Here is a 24,117-nt window from a genome sequence, read left to right on the forward strand (position 1 = left end):
TTGAGGATCATTTACTTGGCCTTTATTGAGCCTGTGAGAATCACAGTTTGGCAGTGGTTCTTGTTCTGGTCTGATCTGTTTGGGGTTCTAAAGGATTCTTGTATCTGAATGGGCCTATCATTTTGGATGTTTGGGAAGTTTTCTGCTAGGACATAGCTAGCAAGATCAATAGAAAGCCCACGGATTGGGAGAAGACCTTCACTAGCTATACAATGGACAAGGGTCTCATATCTGTAATATACTTAGAACTCAAAAAATTAAATCCCCCAATAATAAATCCTCAAAGAAACAACTGCCCAATAAATAAGTGGGCTAAAGACTTAAAGAGAAACTTCTCTGAAGAGGAAAGAAGGATTGCCAATAGACACATGAAGAAATGCTCAACCTCTCTGGCCATAAAAGAAATGCAAATCAAAACAACACTCCAGTTAGAATGGCTATAATCAAAAACTCTAATAAAAACAGATGCTGGAGGGGATGTGGACAGAAGGGAACCCTACTGCATTGTTGGTGGGAGTGTAAACTTGTTCAACCACTTTAGAAAGTAGTATGGAGCTTCTTCAAAAGACTCTACATAGAGCTCCCCTATGACCCAGTAATCCCACTTTTGGGCATTTACCCAAATGTTCACAAACAAGACCATACTAAAGCTACCAGCACAACTATGTTTATTGCAGCATTATTTACCATAGCTAAGATATGGAACCAACACCCAGATGCCCCTCAGTAGATGAATGAATCAACAAAATGTGGTATATATACACAATGGAATTTAAGGCCTCCATCAGAAAGAATGACATTGCCCCATTTATTAGGAAATGGAAAGACTTGGAAAAAATTATATTAAGTGAAGTAAGCCAGGACCAAAGAAACATAGGTCCCATGGTTTCCCTTTTTTGCAATAACTAGTATATGTATGAGACAAGCAGAAACGGTCAGGTAAGTTGATGTTAGGCGAAATGAACCCTAAGATAAGGACTCAAATGGTTTTTCTTTCTTGCTATTGTTTCTAATATATTTATAAGATGATTTTTTAATTGCTTTGTATGTCCCTCCCCCATGGCATAACCCCTGTTTTCACTATAATTGATGTTAGTATAATTTGTGGAGGGGAAGGGCAAAAACAAATCATTTAAATAGGGATACAGGTGGACCCGTTGCAACAATGAGATATACAAGACATTATGTCCCAAAACAAACTTTTCAACTTCAGCAGGGGCAGGAGGAAGGGAAGGTGGGGGAGATGGGAGGGCAGGGATGGTAAGGGGAAACAAAGGAGGAGACAACAATGCTTGATAAGAAATGTACTCATTACCTTGCTCATGTAATTGTAACCCCTATGTACAGTATTTTTACAATAAAACAAACTTATTAGTAATTAAAATAAAGAAAAATAGGAGGAGAAAATAAGAGTAGAAGAATGTAGAGAAGGAAAGAAATAGAAGGAAAAACTAGTAGCTAAATTCAGAGATAGAAAAAAGAGAAACACAAGAAAGTAAAAAATCAATTAAAAATTAAAACATATATTTAAAGTAATAATAAAATTAAAATACTGAGATTGAGAAATAGAATTTTGAGTAATCAAAATATAGTCTGAATTAAGTATGTACACAATTAAGGAGTAAGCCTAGTAATCACTGTAGGCTGTGTATCTAGGAATGAACTGAGCAGCAATGAAGATGAAAAAAATGGCAAAAATTGGAAAAAATAACTAAAAAGTAGAAAAAATTAAAAATATTTTAATTAGAAAAAAAGCTTCTTCACTTTATTTGGGGGATCTTGTGTCTGCTATCCAATCTCCTGATGGATCATGTGATTTTCTTGAAGTGGTCATTTTTTCCTTGTGGCATCCTCTAGTGCATAAATATGATAATGTTGCTACTGCAAGTCAAGCAAAAGAATGATAAAGCTTTAAATACCCAAGTAGTAATTATACTTTTAATGCAAATCTCAATAGGTGTCTTTCTTTCAATCTTTAATTGTCAGTTATAATTTACTATTATTCCTTTAAATAGAAAAACATTTTCTCTTTTTCCTTGTTTTTCTCTATGACATTCCATTTCCATTTCTGCTCCCAATTTTGTTGCCATCCTTTTATGTAATCATTATTCAGTCAGCAAATATCCTCCTTCATTTGGAAAACATTCACTCATTCAGTATATATTTATTTATATTTATAGTCTACTTATTTTTCTAGTTGCAGGTGAACCATTATTGCTTGTGAGCCAATCACTGCTTCGTTGTATGAATGCAGAGATTTTGTATAAGATACCATTACTATAAAAAAAAACAGTGAACAAATGCAGTAATTGGGAGACATGATGGCATTTTATGCAAGATGCAGAAATGTGAAAATTTATCTCTAATACCAGCAATATTATTAAATGGCTTGAACATATATAATATACTCTTAATACATGTAGTATAATGTTGTATGCCGAAAGCATAAGGCACAAGGGATAGTATGCCACCTAAAACATGAGCTCTTACACATGGCCTCTGTGTTTACCTATGATTGGCTTTTCTGGGAAGCAGATTCTTAGAGAGGATTAAACATACAAAAATTTTATTAGGAAAGACTCTGTGAAGAAAAATGCATAAGGATCTCCTGGAAACTGGAGACCACAAATCTAACCTTGATTGAAGAGGGGAAACATTTGGATGGAATTCTCGAGTGCTGTGTAGGGCTGTGGGACCATGGAGACAATCTCTTCAGAGGACTGCCTATCTTCCCGGAAAGGCCAACCTTAGCATCCCCATCCCATTCAGTCATGTTGTGGAAACAGCCCACCAGAAGCAGCAGAGCTCAGCATGGGGGTGCTGAGACCATGGTCCTCAGAAGGGCAGGTCTGTGAGGCACATTCCCAGAGCCCCCATATTCTTAGCAAGCCAGTACTCCAGACTGAAGGGTGAGCCAATAAAGTATGCACTTAGCCCATTATGGCTAGAAGCTAAGGTACATTTTTGTTGGGGGCGGGGGATGAGATTCAAAAGAAGACTACTAAGAGATAGTAGTAGCAGAGAGGCGTTCAGCGACCAAATCCCAGTCCAACAAGTAAATCTAAGGAATTGCAGTATTGAGGCGAAATTGAAAAGCTCTCCTCAGTGTTTGTCTCTCTGAGTGGGTCAATGGATGGATTCAATGGCATAATAGGAAACCAGAGATGAGTTAGGGTAGCATTTTCTGAATGACAGCACTGACACTGGAAATGAAGAAACTCAGTAAGGTATTAGCTTTGGAAACTGAAATTTTTAGCTTTAGTTTTAGCTTTACCTAGCCTTACAGAGACAACTCAAAGCTGGATATACAAACTTGAAATATGTGGCCTGTCTCCCTCTTTAGTCACCTTAATTACTCTTCAGCTACAACCAACACCCTGAGATCTTGTAAAGGAGGCAAGGTATGCACTTGCTTTTCTGGTATTTCTGTACCATTTAATCTTTGTCTACTCAGTAGAAACCAGAAAAAAAAGAAAACCCAGTTGTACATTTGATATAATGATGAGAAGTCGTGAGATTCAAAACAACCCACCATCTCTCCCAGTCTGGACTTTCTCTGTGTCTTTCCAGAGATATTTCTCTTGTACTCTGTAAATGTGTGCTGAGTTAGCTGTATACTCCAGTCAAGAGCACTCTTTTCTCTAGACTAATAGTGGGTGAGGAAGCATTTGGTGACTTTGAACTGAACATACAAAAGTCACTAACAGAATCATCAGGTTCTCATAAAATAATATGCTTTGTTGTCAACTTAATTTCCGATATGTTTAACTCAGGCAGTATAAACATTTTCAATCATCTAGCTGCCAGTGTCTCCTATGTGTACTCCTAGATACTCAAGAGGATGAGATAAGAAAATTTCAGTCCTCCTTCTCCTCCTCATCTTCTTCTTCTCTCATTAAATTCCTAAGGATCAGGCCACCCTTTGGTTCCTAACGAACCAATAGCTTTTCTTCCATTTTCTTCTACACGAAGACATAAGTCTTTACTGTGGCCAATGTAGCCATAGATACCTAGATACCAACCTCCATGCATCTCTTTTCCCTCTTCTTTCCCTTGGCTCCAGCAACATTGCTTTATTTTCTTTTAAAGGACCTTCTTTTCTTTTTTCTTTTTGATTTTATTTTATTGTAAAGATGCTGTACAGAGAGGTTACAGTTACATGAGTAAGGTAATGAATGTATTTCTTGTTGAGCATTGTTAGCCCCTCCTTTGTTTTTCTTCTACTATCCCTTCCTATTCTCATCTCCTCTACTCCCCCTTCCCCTCACTGTCCCCGAGATTGTAAAGTTCATTTCCAACATAGTGTCTTGTTTGTTTCATTGCTGCCATGGGTTATTCTGTGTCCTTGTTTCAGCATTATTCCTCTTCCTCTCTCCAAATTAGATAAATGTATATACAAGATGCAGGGTACCAAAATCAAATAGAGTGGTAATAGGGGGATATACCATAGGGGTAAGAACATACAAAAGAAACAAAAGAAAATCACATAGCACTTTAAAAACAACAACAAAGAAAAACCTCTTGTATCCTTATCTTGGGGTAGCAAGATCTTGCCTCAGTGCCTTTGCACTAACTGATCCTTCTGCCCACTCCATCCCTAAAAACAGTATGTTTAGGCCTGCCCCCCAAGGCCTTTCCTGACCACCTATCTCCTACTTTACTTTTTTTTCACTAATCCTTATCACCTTTACAGATATGATGCTGTCTATTTCCATCTATCTCCATGCTAAGCTAAGCTGAGGGTATCTGCTGTTTTGAACTCCTGCTATGTCGCCAGCACATCACCATAGTGTTTGTCCCTAAATATGTATGTGGGACAAATATAACACTGCTACTCCCCTCTGACAGGACAGGGCTAAAAAGGAATATACACTTTTCCCAGATGCCATGGTTACTAAACGATAAGACTTTAATTCTAGCCCAGGCTTTGATTTCTCTGGGCTCCAGATAGCCTATTAAATGCTTTCCTGTGATCAGCAGGAGATTTCCTTGCTGGGAGTTACTGCTTTCTAGACTAAATTTTAGGTCAGGAGTCAGACTGTGAGAGACTTGTGGGAGAAGCCAAGAAAGGAAAGTAACTGTAGAAAAAAATCAAGTGTGTGTGTACTGGCCCCTGTGGTTCATGGGATTGTTTCAGACCTTCCCAGCACCCACACCAATGAGAATAAACTGGTGGCATGCATGAGCCAGCCAAGGTGTTCATTTAGATGACACAAGCAGATGTCTAATTGGAGTCTGCTGTTTATTAACATAATCTGCTTTACCGTTCAGAAATGGGAATTAATCAAAATATTGTAAGTGATGCACCTTGAGAAATGTCACTCCTTTTCATGATTACATTTCCATATCTTCCCACCCTTAGCTAGTTGTGTGCATGTTAAATGCTTTTAAATACTATCCTCTAATGGAGCAGCTGCAGGTGGCAGGGTCAGATGATCAGAGGAGCAGCATGGAGCTTCATCTTAGCACAGTTCTGTGTGCTCGGATAACTTACATTACTGTTGTAATTGGTGAGGAGCAGGCAGCTTCCTGGAATTCGAAGCATATACACAGCTTGGAAAACCCTTCTCTGGGCCTGTCACTTCACCTGGTGGAAGGCAATAGCTGGAAACTGGTAATTATGCTGTCTTAGGAATCATACTTTTGTCCCAGCACCACTGAAAGTAATTCATTTCTTCAGTCTTCCTTCTTGAGTATTAACAAAGAAACAACAATAAAAACCAAGATTTTTTTTTCCCAACCAGGACTCACCAGCATTGGATGAGAGAACTCAGCATGAATTTTAATTCGGAGTGTCTGCTTTTCAGACCTGAATTGCTCGTGATCAATTTCTTTTTTGTCTGTTGGCTGAAAGTGAAATATTTAGAGGTGGAGAACTGAGCGGCACTAACACCCAGACTCCCACTGGGTGACATTCAAAGCTGAGCCTCGTGAGCTTCTTAGAGAGCCCAAATTTATATAAGAGGTGCACAAGAAGATGATTTCTTGTTAAAGTGATTCACTGTGATTTCTTTAAAATAGGTCAGTTAGTACTTGTCAATGAGTGTACACTAGTTAGAATCAGTTTTTCTCTATAGACAAATCTATACTGCAAGGAAGGTCCATGAGGATTTCCTTGAATTGGATTTTGCTTTTCCTGTGCCTTGGACTTTTGCTTTGTTTCGTTTTCCTGCAGCTGCTCTTTCTCCTTTTCTCTAAGGTATGTAAAGTTGGTCATGGTCCCAGGCAGTACCTGCCAGGTGAATTGTGACAATTTTCATTATTTGGAATAATCCAGAGAAATGAGACTTGATGAGGGACAGACACAAAGACTTTTTGGCTGGCTTTAGTGGAAAGAAGCCAGCATCTCAGGTCCTCTTGCCTTTGTCTTTCCTGCCCACACTCCATCTGCCTCTCAGTGTGCTACAATAGAATTTTTTTCATGAGGGTTGGAGGCTAGAAAGCCACCATCCTTGGTATCAGTAAGGCTGTGTCTTTTTAATGGAGCTGGAGAAGGAAAGGACCTCTCTCCAACCTTCTCCAGCTTCTGGTGTGTCTTTGGTTCATGGCACACAACTCCAGTCTTCACATGGTATTTTCCCTATACACATACAGAGATTATTGTACCAATTTCTCCTTTGTGTAAGGCCACCAGTGTCACTGGGGTAGCATCCAAACCTGATGTAGGTTGATCTATGTGCCATGATTATATATTATATGTGCGATATATATATATATATATATATGTGCCATGATTATATATTATATATGCCATGATTCTGTATTTAAAGAAGGCCACGGTCTGAAATATTGGAAGGAAGGACCTCAACACATGAATTTCTAATTCAACCTGTTCCATTATTTGTAGCCTATTGTTGCTTAATAAATTATCTCCAAAACTTATCAACTTGAAACATTTGTTGCCTCATAGTCCTAGTGAGTCAAGAATCTGGGTATGGCGTAAGTGGATTCTCAGACTTTGAGTTTCTCCTAAGGTTTCAGCCAATGCGCTTGCCATTTTAGGGCTACAGGAGGGATGAATTAATAATGGTTGCTGGCAGGATTTGTTTCCTGTGGGTTGTTGGAATGAGACCCTCAGATCTTGGGCTGGCTAGGCCCTGAGGGAATGAAATATGACCTACAACAACAATTGGCAATCAGAACAAATAAAATAGAAGGTTTTTGAAGCACATGAACTCACTATCTTTTATCCCCTCATCTTGGAAGCAGTACTGTTGTTTGTATTCTACATGTTAGGAGCAAGTCATCAGATCCAGCTACACTCCACATTCATGGAGGGGATGATGCTAAGATATTGATTTCAGAGGCAGAAACTTTAGAAATCATTTCAGACTTATTCTCCCTTTTGCAAAAGAGTATGTTTATATTCTGCAGTGTGCCTGACTTGCTTCCTGCTGAGAAGGTTTCTGGGTTCTACTGGATTCTTCATTTTATACCTTGTCTGTTCTTTTCAGTCCAAGACAGCAGTGTTTGTGCTGATGTCATTTTTCTCAACTACTTGGTGGGATTTCTGTGAATTTTTATTTATGTGCTGTACTAAAAAATGTTTTACTCACAGTTTCTTTAAGAAAGTCTCTTCACCTAGATTACCAGAGTCATTAGTGTTAATCAAAGTTGAGTTGTGAGGTAGAAAAATATTTCACATAACTCTTCCTGTCCACCCTCCATGATTTCTTTTCTCTTACTTCCTCACCTGCTTCATATGGGCCAAGTTGTCAGAAGCCCCAGCTTGGGAAAAGTCATGTTTCCCATAGTTCAAGTATATTAGATTTGGATATTTTCGAGCCCATGGTAATATAGATTCATCATGTGAGCAAATCATTAATAACGTTTTAGTTGAATGTTTAGTTGAATAATGTTTAGTTGAATGTCTCTACTACATTATCTTAATTAAAATGTATGAAGCAGAAGTTAGGGTAATATAAAGTAATAATTCTTTTTTCCACTTATTTATGCAGTTATCTATTTTTATTAATTTGTATTAGTTTTATGGGGGAGGGGATTTCATTGTTACATTTCTACATGCTTACACTGTAAAGTTATAATAGTAATGACTTCTGCATAGCTTTATCCATCACTTATTTCACCATTTACAAAGGACTCTCACTGATTCATTTATGTCAAACAAATGCCTTATGTAAATGTCTTAGCCTTGATTTAGAGATTAGGGAAATGAATTGAAGGAATTTGCTGTCAGTTACAGGGTTTTTGAGGGAATTGAATAGCACTCTACAGCAGTATACTCCCGTATCTCAGCTGTCTTCCTGGAACACTTGAGAGTAAATGGTTTTGAGTGGGAGATCATGGTGGACTTTTTACTTCAATGACTCCTATCTCTGACTGAGTGATATGGAAACATCACTGAATTTGTGTACTACTACTACTTTGCAATCCTCTGAGTATATTTTGGTTGGAGTGTATTTTGGTTGGTATTTTGGGTGGAGTTGATCTAGACAAGGAAGCCTTGAATGTTACAGAAGACCATGGCTACTCAGAGACACTGATCACATATGGGCACTATGGAGTCTCTTCTTTGGCTGGCCCATTGTCACATTTTTAAGATAGAGCTGACAGCTTTTAGTAGTGGATATGAACACTTTATAGTTGATACTGCATAACACAAGAAATCTGAGATTAAGAAAAGAAAGTTGGTATCAAATTCTGTCTTTTGATTTGTCACTTGGGAGTTTGTGATCATTTAGATGGGACTCAAAGAAACCTGCTGAACTTAGAATGAAATGACAGACAGGGTTGAGTCTCTGCTGTTGTGCCCTGTGCAGGCCACGAGATTTTAGCATGCTGGAGGAAAAGGAGACTGAGCCAATAAGCCAGCCCATTTATTCATTCAATTGATAAGGAGACTGAAACTCAAAGAGGTGAAGTAACAATTGCTATATAGCCATAGACCCCCTACCTTAGTGCTTTTTCTAAGTTCGGTATATTTATGTAAAATTGAGTGGCCTTAATAATGTGATCACTGCCAAACCATGAATTATAAAAACTGAATTACTGCCCGGGCACCGGTGGCTCACACCAGTTATCCTAGCTACTCAAAGCCATCCTGGCAGGAAAGTCCATGAGACTCTTACCTCCAATAAACCACCAGAAAACCAGAAGTGGCGCTGTGGCTCAAGTGGAAGAGTGCTTGCCTTGAGCTGAAGAGCTCAGGGATAGTGCCCAGATCCAGAGTTCAAGCCCCACAACCCACAAACAAAAACAAAAAACTGAATTACTGTGTTATTACCAGCCCAAGCAATAGAGTACATCTCAACCCCATAGACCCAGGTATAGGCTGAAGACCCTACAGTGTTCGAGAGATGGGAGAGATTAGGAAGACAAAGGTTCATCTCTCTATATAAATCACCTATTAATTTTTTTTGTTTTTGATGTGGAAGAAATTAACAGCTTTTATAGGCCTATAGAATTTGAAACGGAAACAACAATGATTTACATTTTAATGCACATATGCTTATGATAACTTTTGATTGCTCCAGACAGACCAGCACTGTTCAAAGGAATGCTTTCTGATGATGGAAATGTTTTGTTATCTATTTAACATAAGGCAGTGCCACAAGGCACATGTGGCTCCTAGCACTTAAAATATTAGGAATTGAATTTTAAATTATATTGTAATTAAATAGAAATATGTGGGTACTGGAGTATCATAGTGGACAGTGTACCTTAGACCATTACTGCCTTTTTTGGCGGGAGGCAGATAGCACTGGATAGTCAACAAATATTACCCCTCCATGTTTATCCATTGACATATAGGACCCATCACATTTCTTGGAATAGGTAAAACCAGAGCCTCCATTTGTTTCTAGAAAGTATATCTGATTAAAGACCCCATCTGTGTGCCTGCCAGTTATATCAGACTCATTAACTGACTTAACCTAAACCAGACCTGTGGAGAAAGGAAATAAAAATAATAATGATAATAAGAAAGAATATTAGTTTGTTTTCTCTATGTGTCAGGTACATGATACTGTCCTATAGTAAGGTTTAGTCTTCATAGAAGGCTTAGAAGTCTTTGCATTATTATCTCATACCCATTTTATGGATCAGGAAACTGAGGCAGAAACCATTGAAGAAGTATATGCCAGAAGTGGGATTTGAGATGAGTCATTTGATGGCAAAATTTTCCCTCTATGAAATCCTGAAGTGTCATTGCCATATGCTCTGCTGCTGATAAACTCCTGGCCTAGCATATAGACAGAACTAAGAAGCTCTGCTATTAAAATTGCACAACAGATTTCTGACATTATACAGTGTTTGGGTAGATTTCACAAGTGCAAGGCAGCCTTCAGCAAGGCCATCCTCATATCGGCACAAATTCTGGGTGTTTCTGACTAGCTATAAATTCATGTGTATTTCTTTTTTATTTTAATTTAATTTTATTGTCAAGGTAATATACAGAGAGGTTACAGTTACAAACATATTCTTGTCAAACATTGTTACCCTCTACCTCATTTTTCTCATAGTGTCCCTCCCCCTAACACCCCCCCAGTTGTAAAGTTCATTTCCAACATATTGTCTTGTGAGTATCACTGTTGCATAGGTTCCATCTTTTGTCCTTTTTCTCACCATTTTGTTGTTCTGCTTCCCTTCCCTAATTCAGATAAATGTATATACCATATGCAGGGTACCACAATCAAATACAGGGGATAAACCACAGGAAAAGAAAAAAAATAGAAGGAAAAAGAAATAACTTCATATAATACATTAAAAACAACAACAAAGAAAAATATCTTGTTTCCACATCTTGGACTTTATTTCACTTAGCATCATTTTACATGGTCATATGTACATGGCTATTGAGCTATTGTGATCCTCTTCTAGGACTATCCCAGATATATGCTAATTATTACAACTGAGGGAAACCGTGAACTCAATGTTTCTTTGGGTTTTGCTTACTTTACTTAATATGATTTTTTCCAGCACAACCATGTTCATTGTAGCATTAATTTCCATAGCCAAAATATGGAGCTAACCCAGATACCTCTCAGTAGATTAATGGATGAAGAAAATGTGGTATATAAACAGAGAATACTATGCTTCCATCAGAAAGAATAACATTGCCCCATTCATAAGGAAATGGAAAGACTTGGAAAAAATCATGTGGATTTCTGACTAGTTATTAAGCTTGGGTTTCCACTGTTGCCACAAATTTAATAATTCACAAAATTGAGGATAAAGCTAGACTCTTTATTACAGTTTTATTATCATGCTGTTATAAATACCAATCAGGAGCAGCCAATTAGGTATATAGGACAAGTCTGAGAAAGTCCCAGTTCTCTTTCTTGTCCTTATAAAACCAGGACCTAATAACCTTTCAGAACACTGATGTGTTCATCAGCCATGAAATTCTAAGTGTGCTTTGGTGTTCAGATTTTTATAATTGAGTGAATCATTAGCCGTGTGACTGGATCCCACTCCTACCCCTCTCTTCCCTCCGAAGCTTCAGCTGAAATACTTTGACATCAACTTTCTAGCTATATGTTCCATCTTTCTAGACTGGCAAATCTCCATCCCTAAACATTCCCTAGCACCTTAGAATAGCCATTCTATTAGTATAAACTATTAAGATCATCCATGAATATCAAAGTACTTCTATGATTTAAGACATTTCATGCACTAAAGACAATCACCCCATGAGCCTGGAGTAAAGGCCAAACAATGCTACCTCAGAAACTTCTCTCAACTGACTGAGGGTAAGGACACAAGCTGCTCCAGATTTTTAGTGCTCCCCTGGATTTCATCCTTAACACATCCCTTTGAGGAACATATTATTGATGTCTTTGTTTTACAGATTAATGAATGAGGACAAACAAATTAATAACACAGCTCATGAACATCCATTAATAACAACTGATGTGTTTAATATAAGTTTTTTGTCAATGAGAAGCCCTTTGCATATATAAAAGCCGTTACAATGGATACTAAGAGTTGTAAGAGATTCTCTGAATATTTAATTGTTTTTCTTATCTGAAAATGCAGGCTAGAAATGGACTTGCCCAGGACACGAACTTGCCCAGGACATGATAGTTGATGTGAGGTTATGGATGTCAGGCTGCTTCGCAATGTGGCAGTTGGATTCCTTTTCTGGTTTTCTTCTTGTGTTTGTTTAGGCAAGTTTATGTATCGTTTCGGTGTCATGTTTTATAACAAGAAAAAAGAATATAGAATTAGGGAGCTAGAGTCCCCAGGCTTCTTTGATGAAGCTGACAGTAAACAAAAGGTGGCATTAAGATATGATCACACCATCACAGAGACAAAGAAAGTACTTACAACACACATCCAAGTAGGAAGAAGGTGTGGGGGAGAGGGACGTCTAGAAGGTTTTGGGGAAAAATGCCATAGCTATGCCTAAGAAATATGTTGAACTTAACCAGCTCCCAGGTATCTAAGTGGATGGAAAAGGAGACTTCTGGGTCCCAATGAAGCCTCAAAGCCTATTTCTTTGCAGTCTTATTGTTTGTTTGCATTGCCTGCTTGGCTAGAACCAAAGAGAAGGCATCACAGAACAGGACCTGCAAGTGAGGGTGGAGGGCTCAGGATGTAGGTGTGTGTTAGGAGCTCCCTCAACCTTTTTCATCTGTAAAATGAGGGTGGACTCTCTTAGATGGTCCTGGGGGATCCTTTCTGGCTTTACCATTTCATTATTTTGAGATTTATGAAAATTTTGTGTAGAGAAAATGAATTGTATGAGCATAATTATAAAGAGAATATTTGCCTTCTTAAGCGAATAAACTGCTATGAAGCACATTGGGAGTATTCATGTACATATGAAAAATGCAAATTCCATATAACCAGAGGAAAGATGGTTTTCTTAGGTGTTTTGATTACTTAGTTGCAAATTGTCTCGATCAATTTTGCTAGTCTATGTGTATTAGGAAATAACAGACTGCATTCATTTCAAATGTTTTGTATTTTGATTTTTCATAATTCCTATTCATAATGCCAGTATTTTCTCTGAATTATCCAGAATTTCTTAAATTATTTCCCTATCTTATGGATTATAACTCTATGGAACTGGTTTTTCCAACAAGGATTCATTCATCTTGTTAGATGAATTGGATGTCAGATATATCAGCTGAACCTCATCCCACCTTTTCCCATCTCAAATTGGCATCAGACTGCCTGGGATAGCATCCAGTGAGTTTGCTTCAGCATCCTAGTGTCTGTGCTCTTTCCACATCTTTCTCCTACATACATTTGAATGCTTCTCTGTGACACACACTCCCTGTATCAAGCATACTATACAGAACTCCATTTAAAGTGAACATTTTGCAAGTATTTTGTGGTTTAGACCATTGTAGTTAAGATTTGAGTTCGTGTGAGGGGAAGGGAAAAAACAAAATGCTTAAATAGGGGTACAGGTTGACCCATTGTAACAATGAGATGCACAAGACACGATGTTGAAAAACGAACTTTACAATCTAGGCTAGTGGTGGGGGGGTGTAGTTGTGGAGGTGGGAGGGAAGGGATGGTAGGGGAAAAACAAAGGAGGAGGTAACAATGTTTGATAGGAAATGTACTCACTACCTTGCTCATGTAACTGTAACCCCTCTGTACAGTATTTTTACAATAAAAAATGTATAAAAAGATTTGAGTGTCATTCAAAGACAGAATACCACCTCCCCACCCCCCCTCTCTCTAGCTTTCTCCTCCCACATTTTATCTGCTCCCCTTTGCTCTACAACCACTTTGACTTGTTGGGCAGTCAGCCTTCTCAGAAATAACATAATGAGACCTCTGTCTTAAGCTGTTTACTAACGCCTCCTATAACTTGGTTATTTTCTTAAGATTTGGCTCTCCATTCCCATTTTGCTGTGTGTCAGGGCAAATTTAGGACATGAAAGCTAGAGGAAGCATATTTGCACTGAGAAATGAGAAGGAACAGGAAAGTGAAAGGACCAAAGTGAGTTTCTGGGGGAGAAAGAACAGCCTGTGTGAACTGAAGCAGCACATGGCAAGTTCAGGAATCTGATAAAGTTCTCCAGAATCGTGGAGGTGATGGAGAATACTGAAGGGATCACTGACAGAAAATTGGTCCTGGAAAAGAAACATCATGTCATCAGCAACCTTAGTGTGCTACCTGCAGACATTTCTTTTCCTCTTTTCACGGATATGATGGGTGCCCAGGGAAGCACTGGAACACCAGTGTGATATACACAGAGATGCTTGCAAAGGCAAAACCTCAGTGCAATATCAAGGCCCTGGGCATGGGACAGAGATCACATAGAAAAGAGAATCCTTTGATATGAACTAGGAGACAAACAGATGTGTGATTCATTAGTCATAGGTTAAGAAAAAATAGACTAGAAAAAAAATCTGACTTTTTGTCTTTAGGGGATACAGAGGAAAAAAAGAATGGAGATTGGGAGACATTCAGTTTTGTAAATATAATTTAATTTGGTTTATCATTGTACCATTGTAACCAAATCAAGTATTGGGTGTCATTCACTTTTCAAGCTAAGATTAACAAGTTTAAAGTCAAGACTGGCTTGCATGTGGTTGTGGAAAGGCCTGAAACATGACTCATCTCAATCTAATAAAATTGGCCCATATTAGTTCTAATGAGCTGTGGTCCATGTAGGCAGTCTTTCAGATCCAGTTAACGTGCTCTCTGGCTACTAGAAGCTTGAGTTTATAATGGCTGAGAATTGTCTGCTTTCTTTTATAACTGACTTGTTGAAACTTAAATTTAGTGTGGAAAAAATTTACTGATTTACCTAGCCATGCCTTTTAATATATGCTTTATCTACCTACCCATCTTGAGGATGGCTCACATTTCTGGTCCTATTCAAAGGTGGAATGGTTTTAGTGGTGCTTCCTAGTGTATATTCCGGTTTCTGTATGTTATCCAGACTGGAACACATCCTCTTTTCTGGATGACAAAGGGAGATATAGTGGCAAGAGCAGGAGATTTTTGTACTTAACTATTACAGCAGGTATGATTCTAATCTGAAGGCCATCATCATCTCTGCATGGCCAGAACTCCAGTGGAGGTTAGCATTCACAACTTTGCCCTCCTGAGCGCAGGTGTAGATATTCATTCCAAATGAGGATCCCAAGAGAATTTCCTATTAACATCTAGTAATAATGTTTTATAAATGATAACCGATATGAAATAGAGACCAGGTGGTCAACATAGCTATGGTATTATATATTGAAAATTAGGTGAAAATGGGATAGGAATGCATAGGATACAATAAACTCCTCTCAATAGAATCAAATTTAAAACTGAGAACAAAGACTTTCCCTCACCACAAATAGAAACAATGCAATGGCCTCTTTTTTCTTTGTCATTTTCAGTTTTCTATTTAGAGCAAATTCTGAAAATATATAAATTATGCAGCTTAATGCTCAGATGGAAAAGAATGTTCTTCTTGGATTGGATGACTGCATATTTATGAATAGCAGTAAAATTACCCATGTTTTTTTGTATCAAATGTGATACAGGCTAAAATATAAAGGAGCCATTCCAATCATGATAACAGAAAGGGGTGAATAACTTCTGTGTATTCTGAAACGATATGAATATTTAGCGATGAAAAAGAATCCAATGTTATGTTTTTCATTGAGGGTCTAAGTTCTTATTATATCACTTTTACTATGTTAAAACAAAACAAAAATCCCTTCTCATGTGATTTAATCTTAATACAATATTGTCCCACTCTGCCTGGCCATACATAGATGTTGTGTTCTCAACTCATTTTCATGTGAAAAGTGTTTGGCTTTGCAGTTCATGAAATGGAATCATAGTTGTTTGCTCTGTGTGAACTTCCAACCTTTATGTCACATTAATTTATGAAGATGACAATGACTATTCAATTTCCTTAGGTCATGACCGAATAGTGAAGAAACCCAATATGAGATTCTAAAACAGGACTTTTTTTAAAACTTACATTCTATGAAATAGTAAGTGTGGTTCCCAGGTCATTCCCAAGGCAAAATTTAAAAGCTCTTTTTTAAATTAATATAGTAGTATTTTCTTTTGGTCTGCATTATCCCTACAGAATTCAAATTTATATTCTGATCTCAGGAATATTTAGTGACAGCACTTTTCCTGAAAATGAGGTTTCAAGCTATGCTGTGTGTGTCTAGATGGATAATAGAATTCCCTTTTGGAGATTCAAGTTTCATTCATCCAGATGTCTTAAGATATTTGGATTTTGGTGACAAAGGGCAAAAATATCTCAGAGGATTCTAACTTCCTCCAGCATATTTGCCCCACCTCCTCCCCAAAATTCATCATCATTGCCACAAGAGCCCAGGGATTGTTGGAAAAACCCCTGCTGCATGTAGGTGAACGTGCTCTTCTGCTTTTGAGTTTTTCATCATTCATCTACCTCTTACCAGCTGTATGATACGTGCCATTCGTTAATTAATTTTGCAAATTTAAAGCTCAGTGTTCTCACCTTTAAGTTGGGGACAATGGCTCCCACATTAAGTGTGGCTATGGGGATTAAGTGATGGCACAATATAAATTTCCTGACTTATAGTAGATAGCAATAAATTGAGGAGCCTGAGGCCTGAGCTAGCAATCATCTTCTGAGGTATGAGTTATGCAGCTGACCATGAGCCCAACCTAGGAATGAACAGAAGAAGCAATTCCCAGGCGACTGGGAACATAAACCGCTGGCAGGCAGGTTGCTGGAGGGCGTGGTGACCCAGCTGGCAGGCCACTGGTGGTGTTTGTTTAAGAAAGGAACCCTGCAGTTTAGTAGGGTTTCTCCTTGGGACTCCCCTGTGGTGCAAGCCAACCAGTTTAAAGTATGTCAGCCCCTTGATCTAACTAACAACCTGTTTCTAGTCCTTTTCCGCTTTGTAGCCCACCTATTATACCATAGAATTGTTTTATGACTTTCCCTCAATGTGTAGTGATATGTTACAAGATGCTATGATGTATGCAAAGTCCCTGCCCTCCCTAAAAAGTGTATAAAAAGTGCTGTAACCCTGGGGCTCCGGGTCTCTTAGCCGTCACCAGTTACCTGGTGCGCGGAGGACCAAGCTGGAGCTTGCAATAAAAGACTCTTTTGCTGGTGACATTGATCTTGGTCTCTGGTGGTCTTCGAGGGGTCTCCAGTCCAAGCATATCAAAATCATCACATTTTCTTATGATTCAGGGAGAGCATGAATTGTGTAATTCTTAGAAAGGCTAACTCACACTCCAACAAAATAATACGTGAGGACCAAGGGGATACGGGAGATGAAATAAGAGCGGAAGGGCAGAGGGCAGAATGCAGGCATAAAATTCAATGCATATCCTAAAAAATTAAGAAAATTAAGAGATGGAGAGAATGATGAAAAAGTGACACTGATGAAGATACACTGTATTCCTAAACTTTTGTTGAATGGAACTCCTTTGTACAACTACTTAAAGACGACTCATGCCTATAATCGTAGCTACTCAGGAGGTTGAGATCTGAGGATCAGAGTTACAGAGAGTTCTGAGTTCCAGAGATACTCAATGAAATTAACCAGGACAAAGCCAGAAGCAGAGGTGTGGTTCAGATGGTGTGGCACCAGCTCTAAAAGGAGAGGGGGAAGGAGGAAAAGAGGGAAGGAGGAAGAGAGGATTCTTTGCTAATTGGTCATCAGTTTAATGGTCAATATTTTTTTTGTACTGGGAACTGAACTCTCCCTCTTTCTTGACTTTTTTTGTTCAAGGCTGATATTCTGTCACTTGAGCCATACCTCCATTTCTAGATTTTTTTGCTGGTTAATTGCAGATGAGAGTCTACTTGATCAGTATTTTTTTTCTGGGGGTGGGGGGCAGGTCCGGTCGTGGGGCCTGAACTCTGGGCCTGGGCGCTGTCCCTCAGCTCTTCAGCTCAAGGCTAGCGCTCTATCACTTGAGCCACAGCGCCACTTCCGGCTTTTTTTCTTTATGCTTATATGGTGCTGAGGAATTGAACCCAGGGCCTCAGGCATGCAAGGCAAGTGCTCTACCACTGAGCCACTTTCCCAGCCCCTTGATCAGTATTTTTTGAGGAAGATTTTCTAACAAGGAAAATTCTGAAAGAATACCAAATGAATACAAATGTCAATTTGAAATGTAAAGTGCTATAGAGTTGTTCCCTGAGCACAGGAAGGGGGTCTGTCACAGCGTGATACCCAATGCAATACAACATAAGTAGAAATGAAATTATTGTTTGTATCTTAAGAACATTTGAAATGGATTTAGTGTCTGAATTGACAGTGTACAGATATAAATTCTTTTCTGCATACATACAGAGGGCACTGGTAATTGAATTATTATACACACATATAAATTCACCATATAAATCCAGCTCTATTTAAATTTGATGGTTGAATTGATGTGCATTGGGGAGGTAGGGAGAGAGCAAAGGTTGATGGAATGCATAATTATGAAGGAAGGTAAAATTGTGTCCCTTTTTGTCTTCTAGCCTGAAGAATAAGTAGTAAAGACACCAATCAAGAGTTTAGAAGAGGCCAGTGTTTCTCTGCTGTGGAGACTTGTTCATCAGCCACCAGGGGAAGATCCTTTCTTGAACAATGAATATTTACTACAAGGATTCACCGATTCACACACGACTAATCTTGATTTCCAAAAGTGAACAAGATTTCTTTCTTTATTTTAATTTTGTGGCAAATTATCATATTTGGATAGATTTTTAAAAGTTCTTTACTGACAACATATTTAGCACATGTTCTAAATCATAATCTGTAGCAAATACTTGGAGCATTATTCAAACTTACAAAGAGTGGAAACTTTTTAATTTCCAATTTACTCTAGATTTTTCCTAGTGTATAATTATTCCAGGAAATCCTTGCTGATTGTGATGCAAAACACCTCTATTCAGAAATAAACTCTCTTTTATCATCACATTGGATATGGCTGCTGACAACTAGCTCAGAAACTGAACAAGTCACTATTTGTGGAAGATATACAATGGACACATAACAGTCCTTCACCTTCAACACAAGAACTGGGCTTGCCATGGAAGTGAGGAGAGGTCAAGATCAGGGAGGAAGCAGGAGGGAAGGGCCATCTTTTCCTTCTGACATTCGACAGTTTCTCCAGGTTATGGCAAGTCTGTTTGCAAGCTGCCAAATCATAGCTTAGGAAAAGAATTAGTTTGCTTGCATGATGATCCTCTTAGGTAAAAATGTCTTCTTAGCAGTTGACTTTGGTAAAAATGTTTTTCCAAAAGGCATCCAAAAGAAGAATTATAAACCTCAGAATGAGATGGATACTTCCATCTCATGATATTGGCCTGATTTGTGGGCTTTAATTAGGAAGCACTAATAAATTGGACAGAAGTGAATAAATCCAGAAGAAACTGCAGCCTTGGGGGAAGTAAAGTCCCCAGTTTCTCCTGCTCTCACTAAATCCTGTTGCTGAGCCAAGATGCAGACTTGAGAATGCACATACCCCCGCCCCCCTGGGGTAGAACAGCCTGGAGAACTGTTGGCTATTTTCTGATGGGATCATCTCTGAGTGCCATCAGAAAGTTTTCTCTAGGTTTAATTCTTCTCTGTGGTGATTGGAGTTGGTGGTATCTTACAGTGTGTCTTGCAAATAAGGTCATGGAGCTTGTATGCAAGATGCTCTCCATGTACCAACTATGAAGGCCTGGTACTGCCCTTTGCACCTTCTGACTGCTGGCAGCTGATCCGCTAATGTCAGGAGTTTCTGAACATCCACTGTTTTCACAGAGAACTGGGGTTGTTACAATACAGTGAGCAATAAACAAAATGACAGAAATGCACAGAGTTGTTATGAAGGTGCCTGTTTTCCCACGTGTAGAATCTGGCACCATTCCCTGCAGGAGGGTGCACTCACGAGGTACCAGCACTGCCTGTTTCTGCAGAAAGAAGCCACCACAACACCTGGAGCACCCTGCGGGAAGGAAGGAAGGTTTGGTGGGAAGGCATCTATTTTGCTGTTTGGAAAAGAAGCACACAACAGAGCTACACACCTCCAGTGATGGCTTTTCTTCTAATGTGTCAAATAAAGCTTTATTTGTCAATTCTGCTGTAAAATAAGCATTGTCAGAGTTAAAAATATAATCTTGATTACTGTTTGTGTTTAGTAACTGAGCTCTTGCCCTGAAGTGTTGTATGTTTATATTTTTGAAAAAACAATCCTTATATATAAAAGTCTAGGAACATAGATTTCTTTTGCTTTACAGAGAAGCTCAGCTAAACCCCTTTAGATAAGCTTCCAGATATAATAATCAGATTTTTTTCAGAGTTCCTCGTCTAAATAACAGTTGCTCTTTGGTAACTTGCCAAGTGAAATTGAATACCCTGAGCTTTGTTTGTTGGACTGTTTTCAGATTTCTTTGTTTAATTTTACCATGCAGATAAGAGAAATTAGGATTCTAATGTAATATGGACAACATATACTCAGCTTACTCCAGAAAGCATTCATAAATGCTGTTTATACTTTGGGAAGTCTTGAATAGAAACATTTCTACTTGGGAAGCTAACTGATTTTCATTCTGTTTTGGTTTGCTTTGGCATGGCTTTGTGTTCTTAATTAAGTCATACCTCACTTTCCAGTTGTATTATGAGTGGAGGGGAGTAAGAGGTAAGGTAAGTGTTATCAAATGATTAATTCTGCTGGGGAAGGAAGGGACCTATGCAGATCTTGTTGTATTCCTGTCCTATGGAGCCCACGGAGCTGGAGCTTCCCTGGTAGAGCTGAGGACTGAAGGAATTTTCTGTAAAATCTCAATTCAAGAGAACTTAGGAGAATTTATATATTTAAAAGAGAGAAACTATCCCAATGATCGATATTTAAAGTATTTTTGCTATCCCACAGTATTTGAAGTTATTACTGTCCCTTTGAAGTGTTGTTGCCATCAGGAGGGAAATGATTTAAAACTAACACAGCACACAAGCATAATGGATTCAGAGTGAACTTTTATTAAAAGAGCACTTGTTAAGTGAAGCAGTTTTGTTACCTCCTCCCCCCCACCTCTCCATCCTATGATGCTCCGCTCCCTCCCATTACCTTTCCCTTCCTCTTCCTCTCCTTCCTACCCCTCACTCCTTCCCCTTACTTCCAACTCCTACACCTCCTTTCGCTTCCCCCTCCCACTAACCCTCCCCCTCTTCTTCTTCTTCTTCCTTTTATGTAAGACTTGGATGCTGTACTGAGATACATACCCAGCAGTAGGCTGTCTTCTTAAAGAAACAAATCACTTCTATAATCTTGGTTGTGAAATTCAAATTTGCTTTACCAAAAGTTCTTTCACTTTAGTGCAGAGATAAGCTTCAAACTAGCACCTGTCTCAGTGGCCACAAATGTCATGGTAGTAAAACCCAAATTAATGAGCTTTCCTATATACAGTCTCCACAGCCCAGTGAACTCATAAACATGGCCATAAAGCAGTCTGCTAAGTAGCAAGACCAGGTGACTCCTTCTGCTGATAGAAAGTCATCAAAGATGTCTCTACTATTGGGATTTGTCTTGCATATACCTCTCAGGTGACATAGAAACATACTTTGGAAGAATTTTTATACCATTTTGTTGGGGTAAGTTTATTAGAACAAATACCAGAAGACAAAATATGAGATACACACAAAATGAGAATACTCTTGTAAGGAAATGAGCTGTGGTAGTAAAGGTAGAGTAAGGGGAGTCTCATTTCTTATAAAACTTATCTTTATTTTTGACAAATCAGTGGAAACACAGAATACTAAAGCCCTAAAAAAGAAAATAGTCTTTCTAAACCACCAAGTGATTAAAAATAACTATACTATCTACTGTCCATCAAAGCTAAATATGCATTCTTGATTTGATCAAGTTATCAAAGGAATTGATTGCTTTTTGTTTGTGACAATAAGAAAGATCTGATTGATATTTTATTGTGGGGACAAAGTTTTTGGTTTTTTTTTGTTTTTGTTTTTGTTTTTCTGCTTCTTACCTAATTTGCTCATACTCAAGGCATGCTAAACTACCTCATAGGTTTGTTGTGTGGATTAGGTAATAAATAACAAATGCTTAAAATATAAATCTATGTAAAGACTGCTTTCATTTGTTTTCTAGCTGAAGGTTCGTATGCCATTCAACTGCCTGGATAATATATTCTCATGATCATGCTTACACATATGGTTTTAACTTTAATACATTGGTACACATCAGTTACACTGTCATTTGAGAAGCTAAGGAAAGAAGTTCGAGAGCTTGAGGACAAGAACAACATAGATCTTGTCTCAGAAAAGTAAACAAATAAACTCATTACACAAAATGAAAGAAATTCTGACAGTTTTCACATGGATTGAGGACATCAAACCTGAGATTATCAAGTAGAGAACCTGGTAAAACAGAAGCACCATGAGCAAAAGGCTTTGCTAAAAAGGGAAGTAAACTTTGGCTTTAAAGAGCATATGAAACAACTTTATCTGAGTGGAAATGTCCAAAGTTGTTAGTGATTAATGGAAAAATAAGATTTTTTTTAAAATCTCTGTATGATACTGTTACCCTTACTTCCTTCTCATGTTGAATAAAAGATAAAGGAAAGTCACACTAGTAGGCATGTGTATCCATGCCTGAAAGGTATCATTGCCTTGACTGGGTCATCCTGCAAAATTATAAAGTAGTGTTTATTTTATGATTTTAAAGATATAGCCTAGGAAGAAATGGGATTAATATCTTACAGGTTTCCAGAAATATCATCTAGAGGTTCTATGGTATCCTGACCAAAAAATAATAATTTTGCTATTAGCTCTACTTCACTGCTATTTCCCCCTACATGATTCATTATTCCTTAATCACTATTATGAGTAGTGGTTTTATTTGCTTCTTCTTAGTTGGTAATTCTGATATTTAAAAGGTACATTCTATAATCTTAAAATTTTATGTGTGAAGAGAAAACTAATTTTAATTCCACCACCATTCTATCTACTGTTAGCAGGAACCATGGATTCTAAGATAGTTCAACTACCACTGCCATGTACCAGACTTCTCAGTCAACTTGAGGTATTCAAGTTCAAGCTCACATTTCCTCATGCCCACAAGTTCAGTGAGAGCTAACACTCAAGTTCAGAGTGGTAAGGTAACATAATTTACTACACTTGGCAGGTAAACCATATTTTTCTGTTTAAATAAAACAGTGATATCACTGTCTACAAAAATGCAATCCCACATTGCATCTGTACTTCGAACTCTGTAGAATCCTCTGTGGATTTTCTACTGTAATAATTTCTGCTCAAATAATTAAGTGTCTGAATGTCTAATATGAACAAGTTAAGGTTTCTTCACAGTTGATAAATCAGTGGCTACAGTTTATACTTTAAGATCAATTTTTAAATGTGAATTTGGGTATTTCTCAAAAATTATGTTCTTTGTTGGATGAACTATCAATTAGGTAATGTAACATTAGTGTAAAAGTTATTATTAGTAATATTCAAAGAATTACCATGTCGAGTAAATATTGTCTCCCATCAGTCCTATTCTGGCTATAAATCATTAAGAATGGTGGGTGCCATTACCTTTCAATGGATCTAAGTCAGGAAAAACAATATTGAATCCCTAACTTCATAGTCAGTTCACCAAATCTGTTACTAAAAACTTAGGGCAGCTAAGTTGACCTTGATCCTGGGGCCTGGCAAGAGAAGAATTCAGATAAGATGAAACAGTAAGTAAAGGTGATAGGAAGGTTTATTAGGAAAAAATTAGATGTTAGAAAAAGAGAGCATGTCACAAAGACATGCCCTGAAAAGACAGCACTTCAGCTTTATCGGCCTAATTGGAAAGTAGACAGCCATGGGCATTAGGTAGACATGTTCATGAACTATTTTCAGCCTCTCACATTTAGTTGCTTTTGAAAGGGAAAGCACACATGACTCCGTTTAGAAGCTTATAACATCTCTTATTTGGAGCAGTCTTTTCTAATTATCTCTGTATGGTCAAGGTACGTTTTGTCCTGGAAGGTCACTTGGCTGGGATGAGATGTCCCAGCCGGTTTGATCCAACATTGGAGGAGGACAACTGACAGGTCAAGTAGTTGTCTGTGTTATTAATTCCCTTTTAGGCCGGAGATCAATAGAAATAATTCTTAAGCAGGACTTACCTAGAACCCATTATGTTTGAAAAGCTAAGTCTGACAAGTACTCCTAACAGTCATCTTCTGT

The 24,117-nt window shown here is 38.1% G+C and overlaps 1 protein-coding gene across 4 annotated transcripts in view; it reads left to right on the forward strand.

The window, feature by feature from the left end:
• The window catches only part of Zmat4 (zinc finger matrin-type 4), a 410,406-nt gene extending 388,409 nt beyond the window's left edge, over nucleotides 1-21,997 (forward strand). For all 4 annotated transcript variants that reach the window (XM_070016111.1, XM_070016110.1, XM_070016113.1 and 1 more), the window contains one exon: nucleotides 18,417-21,997. In XM_070016111.1, the coding sequence (XP_069872212.1) occupies nucleotides 18,417-18,432 (16 nt within the window). In that variant the 3' untranslated portion in view covers nucleotides 18,433-21,997. The remainder of the gene's footprint in view (nucleotides 1-18,416) is intronic.
• The last annotated feature ends 2,120 nt before the right edge of the window (nucleotides 21,998-24,117 follow it).

This window comes from Dipodomys merriami, unplaced genomic scaffold, assembly GCF_024711535.1.
Source record: "Dipodomys merriami isolate MVZ:Mamm:240054 unplaced genomic scaffold, mDipMer1.0.p SCAF_12, whole genome shotgun sequence".
NCBI lineage: Eukaryota > Metazoa > Chordata > Mammalia > Rodentia > Heteromyidae > Dipodomys > Dipodomys merriami.